General features: G+C 54.9%; 1 protein-coding gene across 15 annotated transcripts in view; it reads left to right on the top strand.

Moving 5' to 3' along the window:
• The window catches only part of PCBP3 (poly(rC) binding protein 3), a 267713-nt gene that overhangs the window by 219998 nt on the left and 20712 nt on the right, over nt 1-27003 (top strand). For 7 of the 15 annotated variants that reach the window (XM_042957297.1, XM_042957294.1, XM_042957296.1 and 4 more), the window contains 8 exons: nt 16831-16934; nt 17252-17406; nt 18574-18597; nt 19410-19442; nt 19768-19884; nt 20797-20928; nt 21773-21901; nt 25075-25218. In XM_042957297.1, coding sequence (XP_042813231.1) covers nt 16913-16934; nt 17252-17406; nt 18574-18597; nt 19410-19442; nt 19768-19884; nt 20797-20928; nt 21773-21901; nt 25075-25218 — 756 coding nt within the window. In that variant the 5' untranslated portion in view covers nt 16831-16912. The remainder of the gene's footprint in view (nt 1-16830; nt 16935-17251; nt 17407-18573; nt 18598-19409; nt 19443-19767; nt 19885-20796; nt 20929-21772; nt 21902-25074; nt 25219-27003) is intronic. The other 8 variants (XM_042957301.1, XM_042957299.1, XM_042957300.1 and 5 more) reach the window with 3 other exon arrangements.

Raw genomic sequence — 27003 nt, 5'->3', positions numbered from 1 at the left:
ACGAGAGTGGAAATAAACCAGGTATCAGTAACCAAAGGTGACTAGAACTTTTCCAAATGCTTAAAAATCAAAACATACACCTCTAAATAATGTGCTGGTCAAAGAGGAAGTATCAAGGGAAATTGTGAAATATTTTGAACTTATGGAAATATTTGTATATATCAGCACCTCTAGAGAAATTTGTAGCCTGAAATGCCAACATGAGAAAAGGTCTCTGGACAATAATCTAAGGCTCCACCTTCAAAAACTAGAAGAAAAAAACAATGAAAGAAAAAGGAATAGAAGGGAAGAGATAATAAAATGAGGCCAGAAACCAATGAAATTGAAAACAGAGCTTTTTCACACTGGACTGAACTGAGAGAAAGACGCAAGCAGTCACGCCTTTCAGGAGCTCAGAAGAAAGTGGGAGTTGTTCGTTTTGTTCCACGGGGTGGGAGTCAGTACTGTTGGGGTGGTGTTTCTCTGCGTCCTTCTATTGTCCTTAGCAAGACCTGTTCCTCTATGAGTGTCCCCTCCACCCTCCACTGGGCGCCGGCAGGCTGAGGGGACACATGGGGACAGGTCCCGGGTGTCCCTCACACCCCTGCACACTCAGCCCCCCAGCAGACCCTCAGTGACCAAGTGAGCGGGCGAGGAGGTGAGGGTCTATATGAGGAGTGGAAATCGAATCTTGGATGCTTTGTGAGCGTCCAAGTTTAGAAATCACTCCGTTATGATGTCGAAACGTCCGGTGAGGCCGGAGACGGGCCTGGGCGCGGTGCTCATGGTACGTGTTCACCCCAACTTTGAGTAGGTGCTGAATTTACTCTACCCTCCTGTGAGCCCAGAGTGGTGCTAGGAACCGAGGGTTCAGTGTTGAACGGAGAAGGTGAATGTGTCCTCTGCCCGCAGTGTGATGGGGCCAGGGCAGTGGGAGAGGACAGGGCCCAGGAGCGACGGGGGTAGGCAGAGGCCTGGCAGGGAGTGCCCTCGTGGAAGGCCCATTCGGCAGGGGCCAGAACCCAGCCCGTCCCAGCAGGGGAGGCAGTAGGGCGGTGGGGAGCGGGTTTGGCGCCAGGGCCCTCGGGGGCGGCGTTGCGGGAGGGAGGGAGCCTGGGTGGGATTACGCAGGTAGTGGGAAGATGCCCAGGAGTTTCAGCAAGGGGGTGACGGCCTGACCTGAGGTTCTGGAAGGTCCCCGGTGATGCGAAGCAAGACGCATCCTCCCCGTATTCCAGTGAGAGCGCCCTGGCCAAGCAGCCAGCCAGTGGCCACAGGCTGTGACTGTCGGGAGGCCACGTCCTCTGCACTCTGCGTCCAGGACCAGTGGGCTCCACCTGCCCTGGGGGGAAGCGGTGCAGAGTGCCCACGTCTCCCAGGGGCACGGGGGATGGGCCCTGCACCTCTGGGCCTTGAACTCCATCCACGCTTAGGGGATGGGCTTTTGTTTGTGATGTTCGGGGGCACGGTCACATCGCCACCACAGACCCGGGCAGAGGGATCTCGGTCGTGAGCAGTTCTCGGAGCCACGGCTGGGCTGCGTGCTCCTGAGCTGTGCAGAATGGTGACGGCACGCGGCCTCCTCCGGCCGGGCCCCGTCTCCCGGGACGGCCGAGGCCAGGCTGTTACTAGAAGGTCTCAAGGGATGCGTCTGCCGTGCCTCCCGCACCACACAGACCGGTGTGAAAGACCCTTGTGTGCGCAAGCGTGTGAGCAGATGTGGACGAGCGGACGTGTGGGGGCAAGTGAGCGTGTGGGTGAGCGTGAGTGAGTATGTGTGTGAGTGCGAGCGGGTGGTGTGAATAGGAGCGAGCGAGAGGCTTTGTGGGTGACTCTGAGTGTGGGGTGAGTGCGGGAGTGGGAGTGTAAGCGTGTGGGCAAGCGTGAGAGGGTGTGTGGGTGAGCGTGTGAATGAGTGGGGGTGTGGCTGAGTGTGTGAGTGCGAGTGGGTGGGGTGGGAGTGAGCGGGTGGGTGAATGTGTGAACTAGGGGGTGGGCGTGCAGGTTAGGTGCGCGTAGCAAGCAGGTCGGTGTGTGAGTGGATGGCCGTGTGGGTGAGGGTGTGAATGGGCGAGTGGGCGGGTGGGTTGTGAAGGAGGGGGGTGTGCGCTCTGACTTAGCATCAGAGCCGGGGACTTGGTCGAATGCTTTCCCTCAAAAGGCGCTCGTGAGTTTTTGCTAACTGTGTTTTTTTTAACTAATTTCCATCTCGTCATACAGCGTCAGGATTATCTGGGGAGTATTTGTCTTCCTTACTCTCTCGCGAATTGAGAGGTGCCTGATACGATCTCAGGTCAAAACAGCTCCTTCTTTTTTTAAATTAAATTTTGTATTTGAGGTAACTGTTAATTCACGTGCAGTTGTAAGAAATAACACAGAGGGATTCCACGCACGCTTTACTCAGTTTCCCTCGATGGTATCTTGCAAAGCTGCGGTGAGAGTATCACCGCCAGGGTGTTGACGCTGATACAGAACACTGCGTCCCCGCAAGGACCCCCTTGCTGCCTGTCCACAGCCTAACGGGTCGCCCCGCTGTCCCTACCCCTCCTTAGTCCTGGAGACCAACAACCTGTTCCCCACTTCTGTCATTTCGTCATTTCAAGACCATTATATAACGGGATCACACAGTGTGTAATCTTTGGGGATTGACTACATTCGGCCTGATTCTCTGGAGGTTCGTCCCGGTTGCTGAGTGATCACTCATGTGTTCTGTCTTACGGCTGAGTACTGTCGCACGCTGGGTTCTTTCCCGGTTGCTGCTGCACATGTCCCACGTCCCATGACTATTGAACCAACTGCCGGTTGGAAGTGTTTCCAGTTTGGGGGAGTTCAAATAATTAAAGCCACTGTGAACATCATGTACGGGTTTTTTTGAGGATGAAAATTTTCATTTTTCTGGAATAAATGCCCATGGGTGCAATCACTAAGTGGTCCGATAGGTGCACGTTCAGTTTTTAAGAAGCTGCCCGACCAACTGCTCTCCAGAGCGGCCGCCCCGTGTTCCGGTCCCGCCGGCCACGTGCGAGGGATCCGGTTTGTCTGCGTCCGTGCCCGCGTGTGCGGTGGTCACCGTTTTGTATGCGAGCCGCTCTCACGGGTGTGTGGTGGTGCCTCACGTGGTTGAAGCTGCATTTCCCCGGGGCTGACGGTCGCGGACCCGTGTCGGGTGCTTACTTGCCATCTCTCTCTATCTTCACCTCTGTATCTATAAATCTATATGTTCTCTTCGGTGAAATAACCATAGCTTTTGCCCATTTTCTAATTGGATTTGGAGTTTTTGCTATTTAGTGTGATCATTCTTAGTATATTTTAGAAACTAGTTCTTCGTCAGAAATGTGGTTTGCAAATACTTTCTCCCAGTCTATCTATGGCTTGCCTTTTCATCCTCTTAATATGTTTTTGTTTTGTTTTGGTTTGGTTTTTTTTGCAAAGCAAAGGTTTTTTCTCCTGGAATGCCTGATTTATCAGTTTTTCCTTTTGAATATAATGATTTTAGTGTCAAATCCAAGAATTCTGACTTGCTCTGGATGTTTTAGAATTTTTTCTTTTTTTCCCCCAGAAATTTCGTAGCTTTACATTTTACACATAAGTCTGTGGTCCATTTTGAGTTAGTTTCTGTATAAGGTATGAAGTTTAGGTCAAAGGTTATTATCATTATTATTATTATTATTATTATTATTATTGCCTAAGGACATCCGATTGCTCCAGCACCATTTGTTGAAAAAGCTATCTTTCCCACCTTGAACTGTTACTTATTACAGCTGTCAAAACTCAGTCAAGCATAATTGTGTGAGTCTATTTCTGGGTTCTCTGGCTGTTCCGTTGATCTGTATGTCTCTCCCTCTGCCAGTACCATACAGTCTTGATTACAGTAGCTGAATAGTAAGTCTTTTAAAAAAAACTTTTTTTACACTTATTTATTTTTGAGAGACAGAGAGGGACAGAGCACAAGTGGGGGAGGGGCAGAGAGAGAAGGAGACACAGAATCCGAAGCAGGCTCCAGGCTCCGAGCGGTCTGTGCAGGGCCTGATGCGGGGCTCGAACTCGCGAACTTCGAGATCGTGACCTGAGCTGAAGTCAGACGCTTAACTGACTGAGCCACCCAGGTGCCCCACCGAATAGTAAGTCTTACAGTTGGGGAGACTGATTCCTTCCACTTTATTTTTTCTTTGTCAAAATTGTTTTAGCTGTTTGCAGTTCCTTTGCTTTTTCATATAACTATTACAATAATCTTATCTATATCCATGAAATTATTGCTGGAATTTTGATAAGAATTATGTTAGAACTGGGGCGCTTGGGTGGCTCAGTCGGTTGAGCGTCCGACTTTGGCTCAGGTCATGATCTCACGGTTTGCGGGTTCGAACCCTGTGTCAGGTTTTGTGCTGACAGCTCAGAGCCTGAAGCCTGTTTCGGATTCCACGTCTCCCTCTCTCTCTCTCTTTCCGCCCTTCCCCTGCTCATGCTTTGTCTCTCTCTGTCTCAAAAATAAATAAACATTAAAAAAAAAAAGAATTATGTTAAAACTGTATATTAACTTGGAGAGAATTGACATCCTTACTGTGAGGAATCACAGTTCATGAACATGAACATGGTACGTCTCTCCATTTATTTAGATCTTTCAGTTCTTTCGTCAACATTTTGTACTTTTCATCATGAAGGTCCTACACATGTTTTGTTAGGTTTATACGTAAGCATTTCATGTCATCTACAAATAGGGACAATTTGGTTTTTTCCCTTCTCATCACTGTGCCTGTTACTTCCTTTTCCTGCCTTGTCATACTGGCTAGAGCTCCAGCGTTATGTTGAATCACAGCGGTGAGAGGTGACGTCCTTGCCTTGTTCCTTGTCTTCAGGGGGAAAAGTTCAGCCCTAAGTGTGATGTTAGACGTGGGCATTTGTAGATGCTCTTTATCAAGTTAAGGAAGTTCCCTTCTATTGCTGCTTTTCCCCTGAGAGTTATTATAATGAATGAGTGTTGAATTTTGTCACATGCTTTTCTGTATGCATTGATATGATCATGCAGTATTCTTCTTTAGTCTATTAATATGATCAATTACATTAATTGATTTTCAAACAGTAAAGCAGCCTTACATCACTAGAAGAATGGTCATAGAGTATAATTCTTATATTTTGCTGAATTCTATTTGCTAATGTTTTTAAAGGATTTTTGACCTATATTCTTGAAGGCAGTTTTTGTTTTCTCTTGTACACTTTGATTTTTGTACCAGGGTAATAGTAGTTTCATAAAATGTGCCTTTTTTTCTTCTATTTTCTGAAGGAGATTATGTAGAATTGGTGTTAATTCTTCTTAAAACTATTGGTAGAGGGGCGCCCGGGTGGTTCAGTCGGTTAAGCATCCGACTTCGGCTCAGGTCATGATCTCACGGTCCGTGAGTTTGAGCCCCGCGTCGGGCTGTGTGCTGACAGCTGAGAGCCTGGAGCCTGTTTCAGATTCTGTGTCTTCCTCTCTCTCTGCCCGTCCCCTGTTCATGCTCTGTCTCTCTCTGTCTCAAAAATAAAATAATAAAAAACGTTAAAAAAATTTTTTTTTAAATAAATAAAACTATTGGTAGAATTCTGCAGTGAAACCATCTGGGCCTGGAGATTTCTTTTTGGAGTTGTAAAACTATGAATTCAATTTCATAATACTAATGTAGGGCTATGCAAATTGTCTATTTCATATGGAATGATTTGGGGTAGTTTGTCTTTTTCCAGAAAGAGGTCAGTTTGTCTAAGTCAATTTATTTGTGTTGAGTTGTTCTTAGTATCCCTTATCCCTCCGATGTCTACCAGGCTCTTTGTGATAGCTGCTGTTTCATTCTTTGTATTATTTTGTCTAACTTTTTTTTTCTTTGTCACTCTTTGTATAAGTCTGTCAATTTCATTGATCTTTTCAAAGAATCAGCTCTTGATTTCATTGATTTTCTTTAATTTTTCTGTTTATAATTTCAGTGATTTCTTTCTTCCCTCCTTCTGTTTGCTTGTATCTATTTTGTTCTTCTTTCTCTAGAGTCTTAAAATTAGAGCTTAGATTATTGATTTGAGACTTTTTTTTCTCTTTTCCAATGTATGTGTTTTGTGCCACAAGCTTTCTTGTAGGCACTGCTTCCGTTGTGTCCCACGATTTTTGGTGTGATTATTTTTATTTTCATTCAGGTCAATGTATTTTTTTTTGATCCTTGAGATTTCCTCTTTTTTCCCTAGGAGTATTTGGATGTGCGTTGTTTTAGTTCCCGGGTACTTCAAGATTTTCCTGCTATCTTTCTATTACTGATTTCTAGTTTGAGCTAGTTGTGATCAGAGCACACACTATATGATTTTAATTATTTTCAACTTGTTGAGGTTTGTTTTATGGTGAACAAACTGTTTATGGTGAACAAATACTGTGTTAGTATATTTTCTGTGGGTGCTTGAAAAGAACGTGTATTCTTCTGTTGTCAGAGACGGTGTTCTATGAATGTTGACTAGGTCCTACCGATCGATGGTGCTGCGAGTTCTTCTCTATCCCTGCTGGTTTTATGCCTGGTTCTTCCCATTGTTGAGATAGAGTAGTGAAATCTTCAGCTATAATTGTGGATATGTATATTGTTCCTTTTTGTTCTACCAGTTTTTGTTTCGTATGTTTCACAGCTCTGGCATTTGATTCGTACACATTTCGGATTGCTATTGCTTCCTCGTGGATTGATCCTTTTGTCATTTTATAATGTCCCTGTCTCTGACAATTTTTGACGCTTTCAAGTCTATTTTTAATTGAAGTATAGTTTAGATATAATATCTTATTAGGTTCAGGTGTACAGAATAGTTTTAATGCTTAATTTGATTAATAGGTTTACATTTTTTTGGATTTAAGATTTCTGTACGTTACAAAATTATCCACATGATTAGTCACCATGCCATTTTTACAATGTTACTGACCATACTCCCTATGCTATGCTTTACATCCCCTTGGCTTATCTATTTTATAACTGGAAGAGTGTACCTCTTAATCTCCTTCCCTTAGTTTGGTTCCCCCGCTCCAGGCCTCCCCTCTCTGGGAACTGACAGTTTGTTTCCTGTATGTGTGAATTTATTTCTTTATTGTTTTGTTTGTTTGACTTGTCTGTTAGATTCCACACATACATGAAGTCATACAGTATTTGTTTCCCTCGGACTCATTTCACTTAACGCAATACTCGCGAGGTCCATCCCTGTTGTCACAAATGACTAGATCTCATTCTTCCGTGTTGCTGGGTAACATCCCGCGGTGTGCGTATACCGCATCTTTTTTATCCACGTATCCATCAGTGGACACTCAGCTTCCTTCCGTGTCTTGACTATTGTAAATAATGCCGCAATAAGCCTGGGGGCGCATATGTCTCTTTGAATGGGTGTTCTGATTTTCTTCGGATACTCAGAAGTGGAATTATTGGATCGCGTGGTATTTCTACTTTTAATTTTTTGAGGAAGCTTCATACCGTTTTCCACAGTGGCTGCACCAGTTACGTTCCCACCAACAGCGCACGGGTTCCCTTTTCTTCACATCCTTGCCAACCCTTCTTATTATCTGGTATTGATATAACCACTCCTGCTTTCTTTTGATTAATGGTTACATGACACAACTTTTTCCATGATTTTTTATTTCAATCTACTTATATTGCCCTATTTGAAGTGAGTTTCTTATAGGCAGCGTATGACTGAGTCGCGTTTCTTAATCTACTCTGCCGTCGTCTGTTTTTTAATTGGTGTATTTAGACTATATTTCGTATAAGTTGGGGGATGTTAGGGCTTAAACTTGCCATTTTATTTATTTCTTTAAAATGTTTATTTACTTTTGAGACAGAGCAAGATAGTGCAGGGGAGGGGCAGAGAGAGAGAACATAGGATCTGAAGCAAGTTCTGCGCTGACAGCAGAGAGCCCAGTGTAGGGACTGAGCTCACGAACCAGGAGGTCATAACCTGAGCCAAAGTCAGATGCTCGACCAACTGAGCCACCCAGGTGCCCCTGCCGTTTTATATTTTGTTTTCCGGTTTTTTCTCTCTGTGTTTTGTTTGTTTTCTTACTTGCTGCCTTCCTGTGGGTTTCTGAATTTCTTTTTTAATTCCGTCTTGGTTTGTCGATAGTGTTTTTGAGTATACCTCTTTGTGTAGCCTTTTACAGGTTGCTCCAGATACTACATTATATCTGCAACTTATGGCAGATAAGGCACCCCGATTCTCTTTTTTTCAAGTCTATTTTCACTCTATTATTCAGATGAAAATTATTCTCACAGTTCACTGGTTCTTTCCTTGGACCCCTTCATTCCTCTGCCGTATTTTTCAGTACTGTCATTTCTATTTAGTTCTTTATATCTTCCTTTTTTTTTTTTTTTTTTTTTTTTGGTGAGAATTTTGCTTCTCTGCTGAGACTTTATATTTTTTTCATTTGATTAAAAATATTCTTAATTGCTTATTGAAGCATTTTTATCATGACTGCTTTGGAATTTTGTCAGACAGTTCTAACATCTCTGTCATCTCAGTGTTGGTGTCTGCTGATCATCTTCCATTTAGCTTGAGATCTCTCTGGTCCTTGGTGTGAAACCTAGATATTTTGGATATTATGTCGCGAACCTGACTATTACCCAAACCTCCTGTTTCCCCTGGTTGCCTTCGACACTACTCCAGCAAGGAAACGGAGGGTGCTGCCTCATTACTTACAGGAGGGCGTGGGGGTGCAGGCGCCCCTCTGTTGGTACCTGGAGATTGAGGAGCCTCCCATCACTTGTGGCGGGTGAGAGTCGTAGCTCCCCACTGGGCCTCCGCTGACACCTCCTTGGCCAGGGCACCACGGGGTAGAGCGGCCTGTTACTGCCCGGCGGGGATGAGGTCCCTGCTCCCCTGCCCCTCCGCTGATACCCAGTATGGTATTAGAGAGCATCGTTCCGGCCTGGCGAGGCCCGCCACTCAGCCTCTCCTGGCATTGGTGGGGCTGCTGGAGCGGAGTCATTATTGTCTCAAGTGTTCATTCTTGCTGGGCTGTCTTTGCTGTCCTTTTGCTGGAGGCAGTGGGCTTTGTTGATGCTTTTTTTTGGACTGTGTCCATTGGTGTTTCCAGGTTGCTGGTCTCCTCCCCCAAGTCTGAGGTCAAGACGCAAAGAGAAAGCCGGAAATTCAGCACCATGTCACTCTGTGGCCCGCCGGTGTGCTGCTGTCTCTTTCTCTCAACTTTTCGGGATCTTCCTGTGTTCGCTCTATACGTAGTATCCAGAGTTTTCGTTGTCATTAGGGGAAGGTGCTGTGCTCCATCTTCCCGGAGGCAAGATGCCTCGCCGCCCCTCTTTAAGGCATTTCTGTCAAGAGCACGGATGCTGGGGCCGGCTGTGTGGGCCCCGCCTGTCCACATGCCCCGGGCAGGTCCTTTACCTCATAGAGCGTCAGAGGTAGAGGCATCGGCAGGTGCCAACCAGCAAGGACAGGTCCAGCCAGAGGACAGAGGAGGGCTCCAGGGGCCAGCAGGCCAGAGCTCCCCCCGTGGGGGTGCCATCCCAACGGCCCGGCTCTTGTGCTGTGCACACGCAGCGTGTCCGTGCAGAGGACAGTGGGCGGGCTGTGTGGCTGGGGAGCAGGCCTCCAGGGAAGGGCCCTCAGCGAGCATTCCCGGGCACCTTCCCTGTTGCTGATGCTCGCGTCAGCACCCCGTGTACTGTCGGCATCTGCCGGCCTCCTGAGTACAGACCGCGGCCGACTTCCTAAAGCCGTCCTGGATTTAAAGGGAAATGTTAATGACTGCATCGCATGTGGACAGAATCTAGACACGGATGACTGTCACGTGTGCACATCGGGTGACCCTGGCATGTTTGCTTCCTGCGTGTCCCCACCTGGGTCCGCTCCATCTTTGCAGACAAAGCGAGTGCTGCCAGGGAAGCTGTGAGGGGCTGCGGGCCGCGGAGCATGAGCCCCCTGGGCTGCCCGGGCCTCAGCACAGATACCAACACCTTCTGCTTTGTGTTCCCCTTGACTAGAGAGAAGTCATCACGTGACACAGAGCCTGGGGTCGGTTTAGCAATTGTGAGGACTTTCCTGTTCACCTCCCTCCTCGTGCCTCCCCTGCCAAGACGTGCTCCAGCCACGCAGGTGGGGAGCAGGGGGTCTGGCTTCCCGGGAGCCCCACTCAGGGGGCCCCTCTGGCTGCAGACTGGCCCGCACGGGAGCCGAGGAGCAGAAAGTCTGGCTGTTAGCGTGGGCCGACCCAGCAGTCCCCACGGGCAGCGTGGCAGCGTGGGGACTCTACCTGCTCCCCCGGTGTCGCATCAGCCCCTCCGCTGACCTCCCGGCACCCCCAGCCCCACTCCTACAGCAGCGCCCACGGATCTGGTGCTGTGCGCTGGCCTCACGACTGCAGGCAAGCAGCCCGGTCACGGCCGCCCCCTCTCCCACGGTGCAGGTGGTGCCACGGCCACAGATACGTGCTGTGGGAGTGCTCCTCGGCCTGGTGAGGGAAGAGCCGTTCAGTGCCCGCAGGGCTCGCCCGGACACAGAGCACGACAGTATCACAACCCTCGCCCTCGTCCCCAGATTCTCCCCGGCCTGGCACTGAAGGGCGAGCACCTTTGAAGAGCGGGGTGCCCTTACGACAGATGCCGCACACGAAGGCTGCTGAGTGAGTGAGGCCAGCTCCAACCAGGGGGCCCACTTACTCTGGAGGCGCTCCGCACGGAGCGGCGGGTCCCGCGCAGAGTCCGGGCCACGTGACCCGGCATCTCAGCCCCCGGCCCGCGACCCACGCCGGGCGGCCGGAGTCCGGGACTCCGGGAGCGGTCTGTCCCTGCCTGGCGGCAGGAGACACGAGCTGTGTGTGTCTGGAGCCTTCGCGGGGGCCTCGTCCCCAGGCTTTCCCCACGGGAGCGAACGGAGCACGCCGTGGCCTCCCATCGCCAGTTCTTGCTCCTGCAGCCCAGCCTCACCCGCAGCTTCCCTTAATGTGGGTTCCAGGATTCCCGCCGGCAGCGGCCCCAGACCGGCCGCACAAAGCAGTTTGGGATGGATTTCTGTCTCCCGTGCACTTGGAAGCCAGGGAGTTTCAGATCCGGACTGTCGATTACAGATCAAACCGTTTCTGCCCTCGCACCCCAGCCGTGCGCCCACACACGGGACGGAGAGAGCGGCCGAGCTGGAAGAGGTGGCTCGGTCTACGGGCTCCGGCGAGGCAGCTCTCCCGTGTCCCTGGTTCCCGGCTGGCTGGCCGTGCGGCCCCGGGAGACCAGGTCCGACCGAGGCCCGCGGAGCACCTGTCCGCTGAGCCACGGAGAAAGAGCTCTCGTCACAGCCAGCGGTGGTCTGTGCTCCCCCCGCTCGGTGTTCCCCTCCCTGACCTAGACTCGGCGGTGACAGTTGTACACCTGTGGGACGTGGACGTTGAAGCCATTATCAAAACTGTAAACCGCATGTTCAAGAAGCAAAGGGTCAAGTGCGTTAAATGGGGACGTGGAAGACACGACAAAGGACGCAGGTTGAGTTTCTGGGGTGAAAAGTCCAGGATCTGAGATGGAAAGTGCCCTGGGTGGGTTTAGCCACAGAGCGGGAGCTGCAGAGCAGAAGATGAGTCAACTCCCGGACAGAAGTAGAACCTGTCCGTGCGAGACACAGACGGAGGGCAGGAGGAAGCGAACAGAGCATCGGGGAGCTTGGCTCAACTCCAAGCGGCCAACAGACATGCGTTTGGGGGCCCTGGAAGCGGGGGAGAGGCAGGGCCAGGAGTGTGTTTGAACGAGCAACGGAGACCGCCAGAAGGCACGTGGCGAGTGAACCGTTCAAAGCCAGCGGTTACGAGAAGCCCCTGAGTGTGCTGTGGAAGAGGGCATGTGACAGAGGGAGAAAGGAAGAGGGCGCGGTGGGCTTCTCCCCGCCAGCAGCCTAGGCAGGGCGTCGGGCCCGGAGAGAGCGCTGCGGCCCCGGGGCTCCGGGCGGGTGAGACTCCTTCACGCTGAGTGACAGTGACGCACGCCGTCCACACCTACGGAAACAGACTCAACATGACCACCAGCACGCTCGCGCTACAAAAATTATTGAGAATTATTAAGGGAAATGCTTCACGTAGAAGAAAAATGGGAGCAGCTAGAAATCTGAGTCTACACCAAGGGATGGGCATCACATGGGTAAGTATGAAGTTGTTCTTTTCTTATCCTCTAAACCCCTCTTTTTAATGTTTTTTATTCTGAGAGGAGGGAGAATCCCAAGCAGGCTCCATGTTACGAGCACGGAGCCCAACACAGAAGTCGATCCCACGAACCGTGAGATCATGACCTGAGCTGAAATCAAGCATCAGAGGCTTAACGGACTGAGTCCCCCAGGCATCTGCCTCTAAGTTCTTTTAGAAGATAATTGAGTGTTTACATGAGAAATTGTAATGTTGGTTTATAACCTAGGAGAACCAAAGTATGCCACAGCAATGGTGCAGAGGACAAGAGGGGAGACAGAGGCACAGTTACCAACCCACGTGAGGTCTTTACACACCACTAAGTGGCAGTCGGACTGCACTGTGATGAATTAAACGTGAGCAGTGTCAGCCCCAAAACAACCGCTAAGGTAACAAAACAGAGAGTTGTAACTAAGAAGTGAACAAAGGAGGTAAAAGCGGAATCATGAAATAAATGTATGCGGTCCATTCCAAAGATGGCAGAGGGAAAAAACAATAGAAATGGGGAAACAGGGGCGACTGGGTCGCTCAGTCAGTTAAGCACCTGACTCTTGATTTCGGCTTAGGTCGTGATCTCACCGTTCATGAGTTCAAGCCCCGCACAGGGCTCTGTGCTGACAGTGTGGAGCCTACTTGGGATTCTCTCTCTCTGCCTCTCCCCCACTTGCACTCTCCCTCTCAAAATAAATAAATAAATTTAATAAAAAAAAGAAGTGGGGGAACAGAGAACAGATGGTAAAAATAGAAAACAAATAGTAGAATGATGGCTTCAAACTCGACCACCTCAACAGTCACTGTCATTGGTCAAAACACCCCTCGTTAAAAAGCAGAGATTGTCGAATAAGATAAAAAGGCAAGGTTCAACTGCCTGCAAGAAACTCACTTTAAATGTAAAGACACAAATAGGTTAAAAATAAAAGATGGAAGGAGATACGCCATGCTACACCAATCAGAAGAAAGCTGGGTCACTACACTAATAACAGACAAAGAAAATTTCAGAGCTGAGAACATGGCCGGACATAAAGAAATCTCTCACAATGACAAAGGAGTCTGTCAGTCCATCCACCGAAGGCAACGGCGCTAGACCGTGCAATGCTGATGACAGAGCTTGGGGTGCAGGAAGGAGGTGCGTCCCCAGCGCCCCCAGAACGGGACAGGACCGCGGAGGACTGGCGGTGCTACCCCGGGCTTCGAGAACGCTCCCCCCAACACAAGAGTGCACGTTTACCAGGACAGACCATGGTCGGTCCATAAGCAGGTCTTAGTATACAGGAAGGATCTCAGGTGTCATAGGTGTGTTTTCTAACCATAACAGGTTTAACTAGAGATCAACAAGAGAAAGATATTCTAGAATATCTCCAAGTACTTGAAAATTCAGTAACATACTTCACAATTTCCCATGAATCAAAAAAGAAAAAGAAATTTGAAAGCATTTTGAAATGAGTGAAAAAAGCACAAACATCAAAATTGGTGGGATGCCGCTAAAGCCACATGCAGAGAGAAATTTTATAGAACTAGACACCTATATTAGGTAAGAACTAAGGTTTTAAACTGATGCCATCAGGCTTTTCCCTAAGAAACTAGAAAAGATGAATTCATTAACTCTGCATCCGTGTGTTGGGATTTGCTAATGAATGCGATGAGGGCCGGAGAGGGGAGATACTGAACTCCCAGGTTTGGGCCTGTAGCTGGAAGGCAAGAGCGCAGAGACAAACAGACGGATGACCGGGAAGGCTGGCTGGGTCAGACGTGCCATGGTGGCTCACGTCGGCTGTGCCTGGCTGTGGGGGTCAGGCGTGGGCTGTTTCAGCCAAGGCACATCTGCGGACGGTGTCGGCACAGGCAACCCGACCGGCCTCCTCCGGCCGGTTCAGCCGGGAAAGAAGGGGAGGGTCCGTCCTCGGCCCTGCAGGGGACCGTGCCTGTGTCTCCTCTCCCTCCCACTAGGTGAATTACAAATATACTAAGTTCCCAGCATGCACAGAACACAAGGTGGGATCCTTGCTGGCACAAGAGATCTGCCTTCTGGAACGCCGCGTGTGGGGACGAGTGAGTCACACAAAGAGATTTTTTTCTGGCAGATTTCCCGTCAATTTGGTTTTGGGTGAGTGTGACCTGAGCGCTGCTGTGCACTCAGGGGCAGCCCCCAGTACTGCCCCTGGACTCTGCTGCAGGGGTGGCCCCTGAGATGGGCGTAGGCCCGGGCACTCTGGGGGGCCGCCCCTGATGAACTGGTGTCCAAGGGCCCAGCAGGATGGCCAGAGGACAGCCCCCCATCTGCCAGAAGTCATGACCCTGGGGGATCCCCCAGCGCAGGTCCCTCGGCCGCTGACACAGGGTGGGTTCTTCAGGGTCAAGGGCACTGAGTCGCAGTTGACTTTAACTACCACCGGGGGCTGCTCCTCGTCCCCAGCAGTCTGCAGAGGGCACTGCTGCTCACTGTCGGCCACGTGACAGAGGAAGGCACTGGCCTCTGCAGCAGCTCACTGGCCTGTGTGACTGATGGCAGTCGACAGCCTGGAGCCTGAAGGCCCGCTGGCCCTCGCTGACCCACTTTCTCCACCGAGGGCTGGAAACATTTGCGTAATGGAGGCCGTGGGGCCCCGCTGTCCCCCCGACGCGGGAGATGTTTCTAATTACAAAGGAGGCCGTGCATCCCCGCCTGGCCAGCACACGATCTGCCCGGTTGGTGCTGGTGCCTCAGCTCGCTGCAGGGAGGCTGTGCAGGAGGGGCGCCGTGTGTTTTCGGTGCCCCTGGGATCATCTGAGCCGGGTTGTCTCCTCTCCTGCCTGGGCTCTTTCCTCCGAGGCGCCCTCTGCCAGCCAGACCTGCCAACGCGCCCACACGCGCCGCGCCGTCCAACAGAGCTGTGCCCTGGCGCTAGCGTCCTCTGCCGTGCTCTCCCGTGCGCAGCCACCAGCCACGCGGGGCCGTCTCTTCAACACGTAGCGCGTGACTCGTGGGCTTCTTGTTTCAGGGGTGAATAGCCACAAGCAGTAGTGGCTTCCACGTTGGACGGTGGAGATAGACTTCTTAAAACCTGTCTTCGCTACGCCCTACGCCTTCGTGTCAGAATCCGTGTTGCTCAAAAGCATCGTTTTATCATCCATAATTAGGACTGATGGTTAGAGTTGTTGAAGTTACCTGTGGATACATCTGCACGGGTAGAATAGCACACTATTTGTGAGTGTGGAAATGTGTCAGTGGCTGTCATATGGACACATCGATTGCACGCATCACCCAGAGAGTGAGAATGTGCGGTTTCTGTGCTTTATTTTTGTATTTTCCTTGCAGCATATTTTTCAGCAGAAATGTTTTGACGAGGAAAAAAATATTTTTGTACCCCCCAAAACCTAGAAGGTTAAAGGGAAGTCTTGCTTTTTTAACTTGTGGTCTCTCCTGTAATTGGACGGAGCCTCACGTCCTCATGGCTTACATCGGAGGGCTGGTGTCCAGACGCCCGGGCGGGCGGCACACGCAGGACTTCTGTTCCTGAGGGCCTCAGACCTAGCGTGGGGCTGTGTGTGGGGAGTGCTGGCCGAGTTCACCCGGAGTCCCCCGGCCTCGTCCTTCACGGCCCAGCCAGCCCCGCCTACTCCCGGGTGGGCACTCGGGCAGGTGTATGTGGGACACTCTCTATTCTGCGGGGTCTTCCCGGTGCCCCTCTTGGGAGCCCCTGGGCCCCAGGTCATCCAGAACCTCCCCCTGCCAGGCCTCTTTCCCTCTGTCCTCCAGGTGGCATCCTCATGCCAGACACTAGGGCCACTGCCCCCTCCTATGGGGGCTGCTCGTGCCCCGTGTCCTGTCCTGCCCTCATTCTCGCTCCTCCCTGACACCTGTGGGACCCCAGTGCCCGGCGACTTCCCCACACCCTGTGACATCCCCACAGCCTGCACCCCGAGACCCCCCTGTGTGCAGGCAGGCAGGCGGCTCTCCGGCTTCCGTGTGCTGCCCTGACTGATGCCCCCCCCAGGAAGGCCACCCAAACGGCCCACCTCTAGGACCCCTGCTGCCTGCAGAGCATCAGGTCCGGTGAGCGCCCGGCCTGGTTCCGGTTCTGCAGGCCTCTCCGTCTGTCCTGAGACCCTTCCCGGTCCTGCCCCCGCCCCTGGCTGTGCCCCTCTCCTGGCCCGCCTGACCCACATTTCTCATCCTCACTGGCGCCCGTCTCTGAGACCACCCGGTATGCTATGGTCCAGCCTGGAGGAGAACCTGGGCCCTCCCTGAGAAGGGCTACGGCAGGACAGTCTGGTCACTCTTCCCACGGGCCCTGCAGGCCTACTGTCATCATGAGTGCCTGTAAATCATAAAGTGAAGCCTTAATTATATCGGGGGGATGAAGCGCTGGACCCATTGTCTGCAGAAATTAGATGTAGAATAGTGATACCTAAAGCATCTTCTGGAAAGACTTTGTAATAATATAATGCCAAAGCATCAGCCATTCAGTAGCTTAGTTAATAGACACTAGATCCACTTTAGAGACGGGGATTACCAAGGAACCTTGACTCTAAGCCCACGGGAAACACCAATACCTGTAATGTCCTGGCTTTTTAAGGGCTAGGGGGTCACAGCCAGAGGGCGGGGCTTCTGGCACGGATGTGATGGGGTTTGCACAGAACTAACATAACAGCAGAACAGAACGGACACTGCAGACCCACGCGAGGATCCCAGGGCTCACTTGACCCCTTTTCCTCTCCAGGGGAGAGGGCTGTTCCTGTTTCCCTCGGTGCAGAGGCGGAAGCTGAGGCCAGAGGGCTTGCGTGACCTGCCGGGGGTCACACATGAGTCAGCGGCGGGGCCTGGGTCAGTCCCTGCCAGGTTTCCCCACCAACCTGTGTCCCCCACCGCCATGTGCCCCAAGCCCCAGCAGGTCAGGCAGGGTGGGTCCCAGGACCGCACCTTCTGGCTGACTGGGCCGCCCTCCCGGAGCCTTTGCCCCCCGTGAACATTGGTGTGTCACCAGAGCAGGAGTGAGGGCGGCACCCTCCCTCGACCTGTCCCACCACCCACCCGTACCCCCTCGCCCCTCCAGAGACCAAAGGCCCTTGTAGGCCAGGACACCCCGACCTGTGGTGGCCACTGACGGTGTTCTCAGCAGCAGCCGTGCCTTCTCTTTCCAGGTGACACCATCTGGGCCCCATCTGTCCTTCCTCACGGCGCCCTCGGCACCTTGAGCCACTACCCCCAGCCGCATTTTGGGAGAAAGATGGAGTCGAAGGTCTCAGAAGGCGGCCTGAACGTGACCCTGACAATCCGTCTGCTGATGCATGGGAAGGTACAGAGCCCAAGGCCACTGCGTCCCACCAGCTGGGAGGCAGGGGAGGGTGTGCCCTGGGCAACCTCAGGTTTACAAAGCAGTGACAGCCCGCTCCAAAGCATATTTCTCCTGGAGACCCTTGAGGGTACTTGTGACCTGATGTCCTGTCACTGGACACCTGAGTGTGCGTTCCCTACAAACAAGGGCATAGTGTCCCATCCACGTCAGGATGCCAACACTGATGCACCCCAGCCACCCGACCTCGGGCCCCGTTCGGGCCACCCGTCGCCCCGGCCCTGCCCTTCACAATAGGACGCGTGGGGGGTCAGGGTATTCAGGCCTCCACATCCCGGACACGCCTCATCTTCAGCCTGGGGGCATCTCCTTCCACCCTTCCTCAAGGAGGCTTTCCTGATGTTTCCTCACCATTGGCAGCGGAGTCACAGGAGCTCTCGCATCAGGGGCCTGACACTGGTCCTTTGGTCCTTCCCCACAGCGGGCCCCCACTGTTGTCAGACTCCAGCACATTCATTCATCCGCTCATTCATTCCTGTCTCCGTGGACTCAGTTTGCTGCTTTATTCAGATTATTCCCGTTGTGTCATTACTCATGTCGATGCCCGTATTGACCCTGACTCGGTCACTGGGAGCCTCTCCAAGCTGGTCCCTGTATCCTCCTGACTCCCTCGCACTTTGCCTGCCTCAGTCCTGGAACCAGCCGTTTCTCCAGGGAACCCTGACTCTTATGAGTGGGCGGTGGTGTTAGAAGCCCGGGTCGGGTCACATAGAGTACTCATCCTTTTTTAAAACGTGAAAAGGCAAGTAGCAGTGCTTAATTATCTTTACATCACAAAATTGGGGAAGATTTTGTGTTTTATCTGTTTCTTTCCTGGTTTCTTAAGGCCCTAAGAGCATAGAAATGCCTCCTGACTTAATTGTATGGAGCCGGCCGCTGGCTTCTGCTTGTCCATGTGTCTGTCAGAGGCAAGGCCTGAGTCTAACCAAGGTCAGACGGGCACCCGGGAGCCCCCAGACCCAGGGCCTCACACAGGCGGCCCGACTGCGCTCCCCCCTGACAGTCCTGACACCCTGTCCTCGCTCCAACACAGATGGGTCTCGGTGTCCGTCACGGGCCTTTCCCCCGGCTGCTCTATGACATCAACTTTGTGTGGTTCTTTTCCTATAGGAAGTTGGAAGCATCATCGGGAAGGTAACTACTGAGCGAGCTCTGCCTGTGCTGCGGTCCCTGAGAGGAGGTGCCAGGGCCCCGGGCCTGCGCTGGGCGACGTGCCACGTGGTGGTGTGTGCCCCGCCCTGAGGATTCCAGCGGAATCCTGAGTCCCCACGAGGCCGGTCCAGGGCCTCCCGTACGATTCTCCGAAAGCCCAGCAGGCGATGTCCCCGGGCCCCGTCCTGACCAGGCCCCAGCCAGTCACCATAGCAGCCCGCCCCGCTGCCCTGCGGCCTGTCCTTCTTCCCGGGCGTGAGGGCCCAGTGAGCACGATTCACTGGCATTCTCCAGAGCAGTCTCCCCTCTGGCCAGTGGGTGGTGGTCTCTCTGGAATCTCCCTTCCAAAATAAAAGACACGAGCCTCGGGGAAAGCAAGAGTGGATTTGGAAGCCTCAAGCATGTGGGAGAGGCTGGGGTGAGGCACCGCCTCCCGTGGTCGGCCTGTGACCGTCTCCAGGCCCCCTGGCGTCCAGGTCCAGGTCTTTCCACGAGAGCCTCAGGGCACCTGCCCTGGCCTGGCCCTGCTTTGCCTGTGACGAAGATGAGGGCTGTGAAGACAGCTGGGCAGGAGCCCAGCCGGCGCCCCGGCCCCCCTCCCCGAAGGGCCCCTCGCAGGGCTGTGGCGGGGGCTCAGGGAGCCACAGCGTCAGGCTCTAGCCCCACCGTGAGGGCTGCTGCTCGCTGGTGCACAAGGCGGGCATCCGCGCCCTGCGTACTCCCACGCCAGAGCCTCTCGCCCATGGTGGAACCTCGGAGCGACGCCTTGACTGTTTTCTGAATCTTTATTCCAGAAAGGAGAGACAGTGAAAAAGATGCGTGAAGAGGTGAGCTGGCTGGCACTCGGCGGCGTCCCATCTGCGGGCGGGGGGGGAGGAGCGAGGCCAGCGGTCCTGTCCTGCGGGAGCCCCGGCCAGGCCACCCCTGGCGGCTCAGAGGCCCCTTCCCTCCACCACGTGTGCCCCCGCGTCAGGGCTTCTGTGTCCAGGGGCGGCAGGGGGCACGGTGGCCGACCCCGCTCTGAAGGATGGCCCCGGACGGCCTCACCGTTTAGTGTGGAGGTTTGCACATGGCTGTCAGAAGGCCTGGAAGCCCCAGCCAGGTTCCACCCGTGGCTCTAACCCCGTCCGGGCTGTGCTCACCTCCTTCCAGAGCGGCGCGAGGATCAACATATCTGAGGGAAACTGCCCGGAAAGAATTGTGACCATCACAGGCCCCACCGACGCCATCTTCAAGGCCTTTGCCATGATCGCCTACAAGTTTGAGGAGGTGAGATGTGTCCCCAGAGACCCCGCGGCAGGAGGCAAGGCACAACCCTTCGCCCCGTCACCTCCTCACCGCCCGGGGGCTCCCGTGGCCGCAGGCCACCCAGTGACAGGCCAGCCGTCACGCTCCGTGTCCGTGAGCCCGGCCCCGAGCGAGAGCCCCAGCCATGCCCCGCGGCTGCTGCCCTGGCACATGCGCTTGGCCACGGGGAGACCCGTGGACTCTCCCGTGGACGCGTATAAACACGCATACACTTGCGTGTCTGTGGCACGTCTATGCGCCCTGTCAGTGAGTTAAATCAAGGCTTTCATGTGTTTCCAATATTGTTCAACTTGCCAAAAGTTATTCAGAGATGCATTCGGTATTTTTATTCAGAAGGTGGTCAAGCCAGGGAGTTAAGTTTTTCTGTCCAAAACGCGCCTCCCTGCCTGTGCAAGGCCCTTCATGCCCTGCCCAGCCTTGAGGACAAAGCGGGGCCCGAGTCCGGGTGCCATCGGGATCTGCGTCTCGCCCTGTCCACGGCAGCACCACGGCAGCCACGACCTGCGTGTCTGCGAGTGATTGGCACGTGTGGGTCCCCTTCTGCAGATCCGGCTGTCCTCTCCTTGCTTGTCCTCCCGAGCCTGACTGGCCTTCAAGCCTCTGCAATCCACCAGCCCGTCCACTGTGTCCTTCCTCTGGACGCTCAGCCGTTTGCCACGGTGTGTGTGCCAGGCGCCTCCATCTGGGGACACTTGAGTCCCCACACTCGTCCTCTCGCTGCCCCCGCTGCCCCTGTGCCCCTGGGGGCAGGAACCCTGCCCCGCCAGCCTCTGGAGCATATTCGGGTGCTTTCTCACCGAGCCTGGCCTTTGCGCTCACTGGCGTGTATGCGGCATGCTGTGTAGGCCCACACGTGTCTTTCTCCCTCCCCAGGATATCATTAACTCTATGAGCAACAGCCCTGCCACCAGCAAGCCCCCGGTGACGCTGAGGCTGGTGGTCCCCGCCAGCCAGTGTGGGTCCCTGATCGGCAAAGGCGGCTCCAAGATCAAGGAGATCAGGGAGGTAACAGAACCTTCTCCGGCTGCTGGTGCCCGCTGCTGGGAGGGTAGAGCCCGCCCCCCTTCCCCTGGAGGCCCAGCACTGCGAACCCTGACAGCATGGAGCTTACGGTAGGGGAGGGCCATCCAGAGAGCAGAGGGTGGGACGTGGGACCCCCTAGAACGTGCACAGAGGTGTCGTGCAGAGGCGCTGGGCGCCTGTGAGGGGGGCTGTGCACCCCAACCGGGGACAGGCAGGGCCCTCCTGCCACCCGGTCATGCGGCTCTAGGCCACAGAGGCCGTGGTCTCTGCCCCCAGGCAGGTGCGTCCAGGGACCGGCCGGCCTGAGCTGTCCCAGCAGGGAGGGAGCTGGTGCGAGGGGTGGACTTTATGCTCACATGTTGCCGCGTTCAGAGAAAGCCTAACTCCTTCCGTCTCCCTTAAGGAGGGTGGCCACCCTGTCGTGATTCTGTCAAGGAGAGACAGCTAAAGAGTTTAGGCTTTCCTAGTGTCCATCATTCTCTGTGACCTGAAACTCCACAGGGGAGATAAAATTCCATGTATTTGAAAAAAGGGACTCCATTTCTGTCTCCGTCTCTACAAATGCCACTTGCAGGTTAAAATGCCTCTTGTCCAGCGTCGCTGTCCCCGTGCCAGGCCACGCTGGGCAGTGGTGGGCTGAAGGCGACCGGCCCCGCCCCATGGGCCCCCAGGGAACGGGCAGAGGGCTGGGGTGCCAGGCGGGCGTGAAGGGGCACCGTTGGGGGGGGGGGGCGTCCGTGCACCGCGCCCTCAGCACACCCTCTCGAGCTCCCAGGAGCCCTGCCCTGGCTCAGGCTGTGTCCCCTCCAATGTCTCATTTCTGCAGTCCACAGGTGCCCAGGTCCAGGTGGCCGGGGACATGCTGCCCAACTCCACGGAGCGGGCAGTGACCATCTCGGGGACCCCCGACGCCATCATCCAGTGCGTCAAGCAGATCTGTGTGGTCATGCTGGAGGTACAGTCTGGGCATCCAGGGACCACCGCCAGCCTGCCCCGCGAGCCACAACGGCTGTGGCTTCTTCGTGTCGGCTGCGGCACGTGGCTGGGGCCGTACGGGGGCCGGGGGTCGGGAGCGTGACCGGAGCGAGAGCCGTGCCGGGGGTGTGGGCGCCGGGGGAGGGACAGCTGCCGGCCGCCCGCCGCCCGCCCCCTTTGGCATGTCCCTCCTCGTGGCTGGGGAGCCGGGGAAAGGGACGTGTGAGGAGACGCTCGCATCACACCGGTCGTCGGTCTGTGGCGTGAGGGGCATCCAGTACAAGGGCGGCCGTAAGCACGGCCCACGGACGAGGGGGAGGCCCGTGCTCACCACACCCGCAGGCGTCAGGGTCCCACCAAGGCACAGAGGAGGAAAAGCACGCTGAAACGCCCAGTTGTAAGAGACAGACAGGAAGTAAACAAAATGGTTAAAACCAAAGGAGAAGCAAAGAAGACAGCTGAGCGAGACAAAATCCTCTCGAAATTTGGGGGAGAAACCCCTGAGATTTCAATGTCAGCCTCTGCCCCAAATGCAGCAGGGCTCACTGAGGCCGCCAGCAGTTGCTGGTCTCGAAGCTAAAGTGAAGTGTCTCTGCGTCACGCGACAGTCCCCGACAGGCGTTGTGGGCTCGAGGGCCATGAGGGAGGGCGAACACCAGGCGCCCACAGCAGTGGACTCCCAGCCTCTGTGCCCTCGCCCCTCTTGTCCTCGGCTCGGCGTTCAGATCCACCCCCAAGTCTCTAAAAAATTTGCATAGTTTCTATTTTCCTGAAGTACGATGTTTTGTGAAGTCGAAAATATTTTTCTAAATATTGGTGTCCTGATGGTCCCCAGCCACTGGCCATGGTGACAGTCAGTGCCGTTCTGGGTTCCCTTCCATCCCCTGCTGCTGGGACCCGGGAGGCGCCGTGTGGACAGACGGAGCGGGCCGGGTGCTGCCTGCACCGGCGGATGCCCGAGGCGGCGAGGAAGCACGCGCGTCTTGAGCTGCGGTGGCCCGTCAGAGTGCTGAGTCCGTCAGAGTGCTGAGTCAGAGTGCTGAGCCACACAAACGGCTCCGGGAGGGACATGGCCTCCCACGTTCAATAACAAGGGTTGGACTAAAACTCTCGGCCTCCCCAGGACTCCTCCCAGGTGGCATGGCCCACACCGTGTTCGCGGTCAGGTGTGGCCCCACAGAAGCAGGCTAGACCCCGTTGGCTGCGGGTGCTGGCACCCCAGGGCTGTGGTTAGAACCGCCCGGTCTTCCCGCGGGCGGGGAGGCCGACGTGAGACTCGACCGGGAAGCGCACGTGGCAAACGTGACCCACAAACGGGCTGAGGTGGGGCCTCGCCCTTACTGGCCCGGAACTCTCAGGGGTCGGGGGAACCGCCGTGCTTAGGGAAGTTGGGCCCATTTTTAAGTGAAAATGAGCTGGACGAACAGAGCAAAGGTTAGCAGACTTTCAGACTCTGCTCGGAGGGCCCCGCACCCTTCAAGTGGCCACTGAGAGGCCTGCCCTCTGGTGCGGGTGAGTCAGCGGGGCCCCGTGGAAAGCACAGGGGTCGCCGCAAAGCCCACCCGTCAGTGCCTGCCGCACCCCGGGGGAGCCCCGAGGCTGTGCTCAGAAGCCCTCTGTCCTATCCGAGGACATCAGCATGCACGGGAACCACAAACTCACAGTGTTGGGATGGTGGGCGCTGCCGTCGGTGGGGTGCCCAGCTCAGGGACAGGGCGCGGCCAGACAGAGGTCTCTGCTGGCACCATGAGAACGCCACTCCCTCGAGCTCCATTTAATCACGGTTCTGCCGCGATGAAGCGAGTCTTACCTGAGGCTGCAGTGAATCCCAGCTGCACAGAGACGTTTCTGGAGGCGTTCGGTCGTACCTGCAGAAACACTGAAGACTGGACAACCCCAGGAGCCCATCATCACCCCAGACATGAGTCAGTTCGCAGGCCCCACAGCAGCCCTTCCTGGTTTATTTACAGCGAGGCTGCAGTGTTCCCAAGGTCACACAGCTCGGCCAAGGCCATACAGATTTCCCAAGGTCATACAGAGTGGCCAAGGGTACAGAGCATCATGTCAAGGTCAAACCTTGTGCTCAAGGTCACACAGTGTGCCCACAGTCACACAGCATGGCTTGGACTACAGAGTTGAAGCTGTCATCCCCTCTACTAAGCCTGTGCCCACATGACTTTGTGTCTCAGGTCGGGGCACTGTGAGGTCACACCCGATAGCCCAGGGTGTGGGCTGGGCCTGAGTGGGCCCTGGTCTCGAGAACTCCCAGCAGGGACACTGCCCTGGCCCCCACCCTCTGCCTCTGGCAAGCAGTGTTGCTGACCTGAGCTGGGCCCTGTGGCCTCTGCTCCCAGGGAAGACGGCCACCTGGCCAGACAAAGGAGGACCTTGGTTGCCTCTGACCAAGGAGTTGGGCTGAATTTATCAGAATCTGGCAGACTTCCGGTACTTGAGAATGTCATCCACCCCAAGGTAAAAAGCCTGTACTTTTGGACACAGAATAATCAAAGGAAATTCTAGCAAAGCTCATCAAGACTGTAACATATTTCATTTGGACTCTAAGTTTTTTTTTTTAAAAGTTGCTCCCTTTTGTTAATAGTGAAATTGGATGTTTCTGACTGTCCCGTGATGATGCCTACTGAGCATCATGACCCTGGCCAAGCAAAGCCTTTGGGGCTCTGAGCAGGAACCCCCCCATGGTGGAGCTGCCCACAAAGGCCAGCTTCATCCTGAGCATGAGAGAGAGGGACAGATTTTCCCAGAGGACAGCACCCAGGCTGACACAAGTGGCCCGCAGGCAGCCACCTGGCCATCTGTGCAGGCTGTGGGGGCCCCCAGTGCAGACTGGGGCTTGGTTTCCATTCTTACTTCTCAGGGAGTAGCATCCCACACCGCCGTGAGCCCACCACACCCTGCGGGCGGATGGCGCCCGTGCTGGGGTGTATTTAGGGCAGTAGTTATGTGGAAGAGGGGGCCCTCCGGAGGGTCCCCATCAGGCAGCCCTCCCGCCGCGGGGTATCCCCTACCCTCTGGCACTGCCGGGGAGGGTGGGCGGTGCAGCGGGGTGGGCTCGGGAAGGAGGCCTCCCCGCGATCAGATCCTGACGCGAAGCTGCTCTAATGCTCTCTCTCCCTCTCCTGTCCCTTTTCCTAGTCCCCACCGAAAGGTGCCACCATTCCCTACCGCCCAAAGCCCGCCTCCACCCCTGTCATTTTTGCAGGTGGTCAGGTAAGAGCCGACCCGCTCGCGGCCTCCACTGCCAACCTCAGCCTTTTACTGCAGCCCCCGCCGCTGCCCGTTAGTGCACTCAGGTTTTCTCCCTTCTCACGTGCACGTCTCCCACCCCACCCACGCTGGGCGCAGAGCTCTCCCGGCCTGCCGCCGGGCACGGGGCGAGCTGGGCAGTGTGGGGCAGACAGAAAAGGCCAAGGCAGACGTCCCGCAGAGCCTGGACCCCGGAAGCGTCTTCTCCCTGGCCGGGCACAGAAGGACCCTGGTCCTGCCTAGGCAACATTGGCCCAAATCTACTTCGTCGAGTGTCTAAGGGGCTTAGCAGAAGGGCCAGAAGCGTTACAGTGACCCTGTGGCTCGAGGTTGAGACAACTGGAGCTGTGGGAACAGGGTCCCGCCTCCCCCAAAATGCACATCCCCAACTCCCCACAGAGGAGTCTCTAGGAGCACGCAGGGGAAGGGAAAGGTGACTTCCGGGTCACAGCGATGGCCCTCGCACTCCGCCCTGCCCCGCACCGGCCAGGCCGGGACACCTGTTCTGCACACCTGTTGCTGGGGCAGGAGCCGCCGACCTCCTTCCTCCCCCTTCGGCAAGGGGCCCGGGAGGCCAGCAGCTGCAGAGATTAGCATCTGAGGCCAGCAGCTCATCAGCAGGGCCCAGAGAGAGCTGAGGAGAGGGGCTGTGCCCGCCTCCTGCCATCGGGCACCTGTGCCACCCACCTCGGGGTCACGACAATAGGTAGAGGACCTTGGGAGGTGCCCGGCCAGGGTGCCTGGAGGAGCTCTGCGTCCAGTTGGCGGTGACGTGTGTCTTTGTTCAAGGGAGAGTGAAGACTGAGCATTCCCAGAGGCAACCCAGGTCAGGGGAGAATGGCCATGACTTTATCGTTAACAAAGGGGCAAATGAAAATTTTCTCCACATTTTAAAGGAATCTTATCAGATCCTCCAGATTGACTCCCACGTTAGGTGTTTCCAAGAGCAGCATGTGGGCTGCTTCCCACCGGGAGGGACCCAGTGGCTCCCACAGGGCTGTGTGGTTCAGGGAAGGCCACTGTCCACTGTGCCTGGCTTCTGCACGCAGCCACTGCAGGCCCGTCTCCCAGTTACCACAGCCCTCAAGTCACCCAGTGGCCCTGCCCTTTGTCTGGATCCTTCACGTCCCTGCACCCTCCCACTGCAGCCCCGGGACCTGGGCACGCCCCCATTTTACAGGTCAGAAAGCAAGGCCAGAGGTAGTCACGGGGGCACACAGACACAGGGGGCCTTGTTCAGAACACGATGTCCTTTCCCCTGAAGTCCTAGTAAGCTAGCAGGTTAGATACATGTGTGGCCTTGACCCTGACATGTGAACAGACCCATGATGCCACCATGTGGTAAAGCGCGGTCTGTCTTCAAAAGGGAAGCACAGTAACACCCACGAGAGCCGGGGAAGCCGTGTGGGCCAAGGCCAGCATAGCCCCAGCCAAGGAAGGCCATCCCGGTCATCTCTCAGGGCAGCGAGGTTACCAGCATCGTGGGCGCTTGTCCCGAGGCTGTCCCCAGGCTACAGGCACCTGTGCCCCCTGAGACAGGTCTGGCCAGTGGCTCTTCGTGGTTGTGTGGAGACCGATGAGCCACAGCACAAACAGAAATGGGGTGTGAATGAGATTTAGCAGCAAGGGGGCCCTTCAGAACCCAGACCCCACCTGCCGCAGGACCTAGGCCTGACTCCTCTCTGGAGACACCCCTCACTGTGGATCTCCCACCTGCACTGGCTCTCACCGAGCACTGGTACCCGAGGGCCAGCAGGTACCCCACCAGGGAGCGCCAGCCTGCATTTCAAAAAATGTTTTTAATGTTTCTGTATTTTT

The sequence above is a fragment of the Panthera tigris genome, chromosome C2 (genome assembly GCF_018350195.1).
Source record: "Panthera tigris isolate Pti1 chromosome C2, P.tigris_Pti1_mat1.1, whole genome shotgun sequence".
NCBI lineage: Eukaryota > Metazoa > Chordata > Mammalia > Carnivora > Felidae > Panthera > Panthera tigris.
The sequence above is the reverse complement of the archived record's forward strand: the minus strand, read 5'-3'. Positions and strand labels throughout refer to the sequence as shown.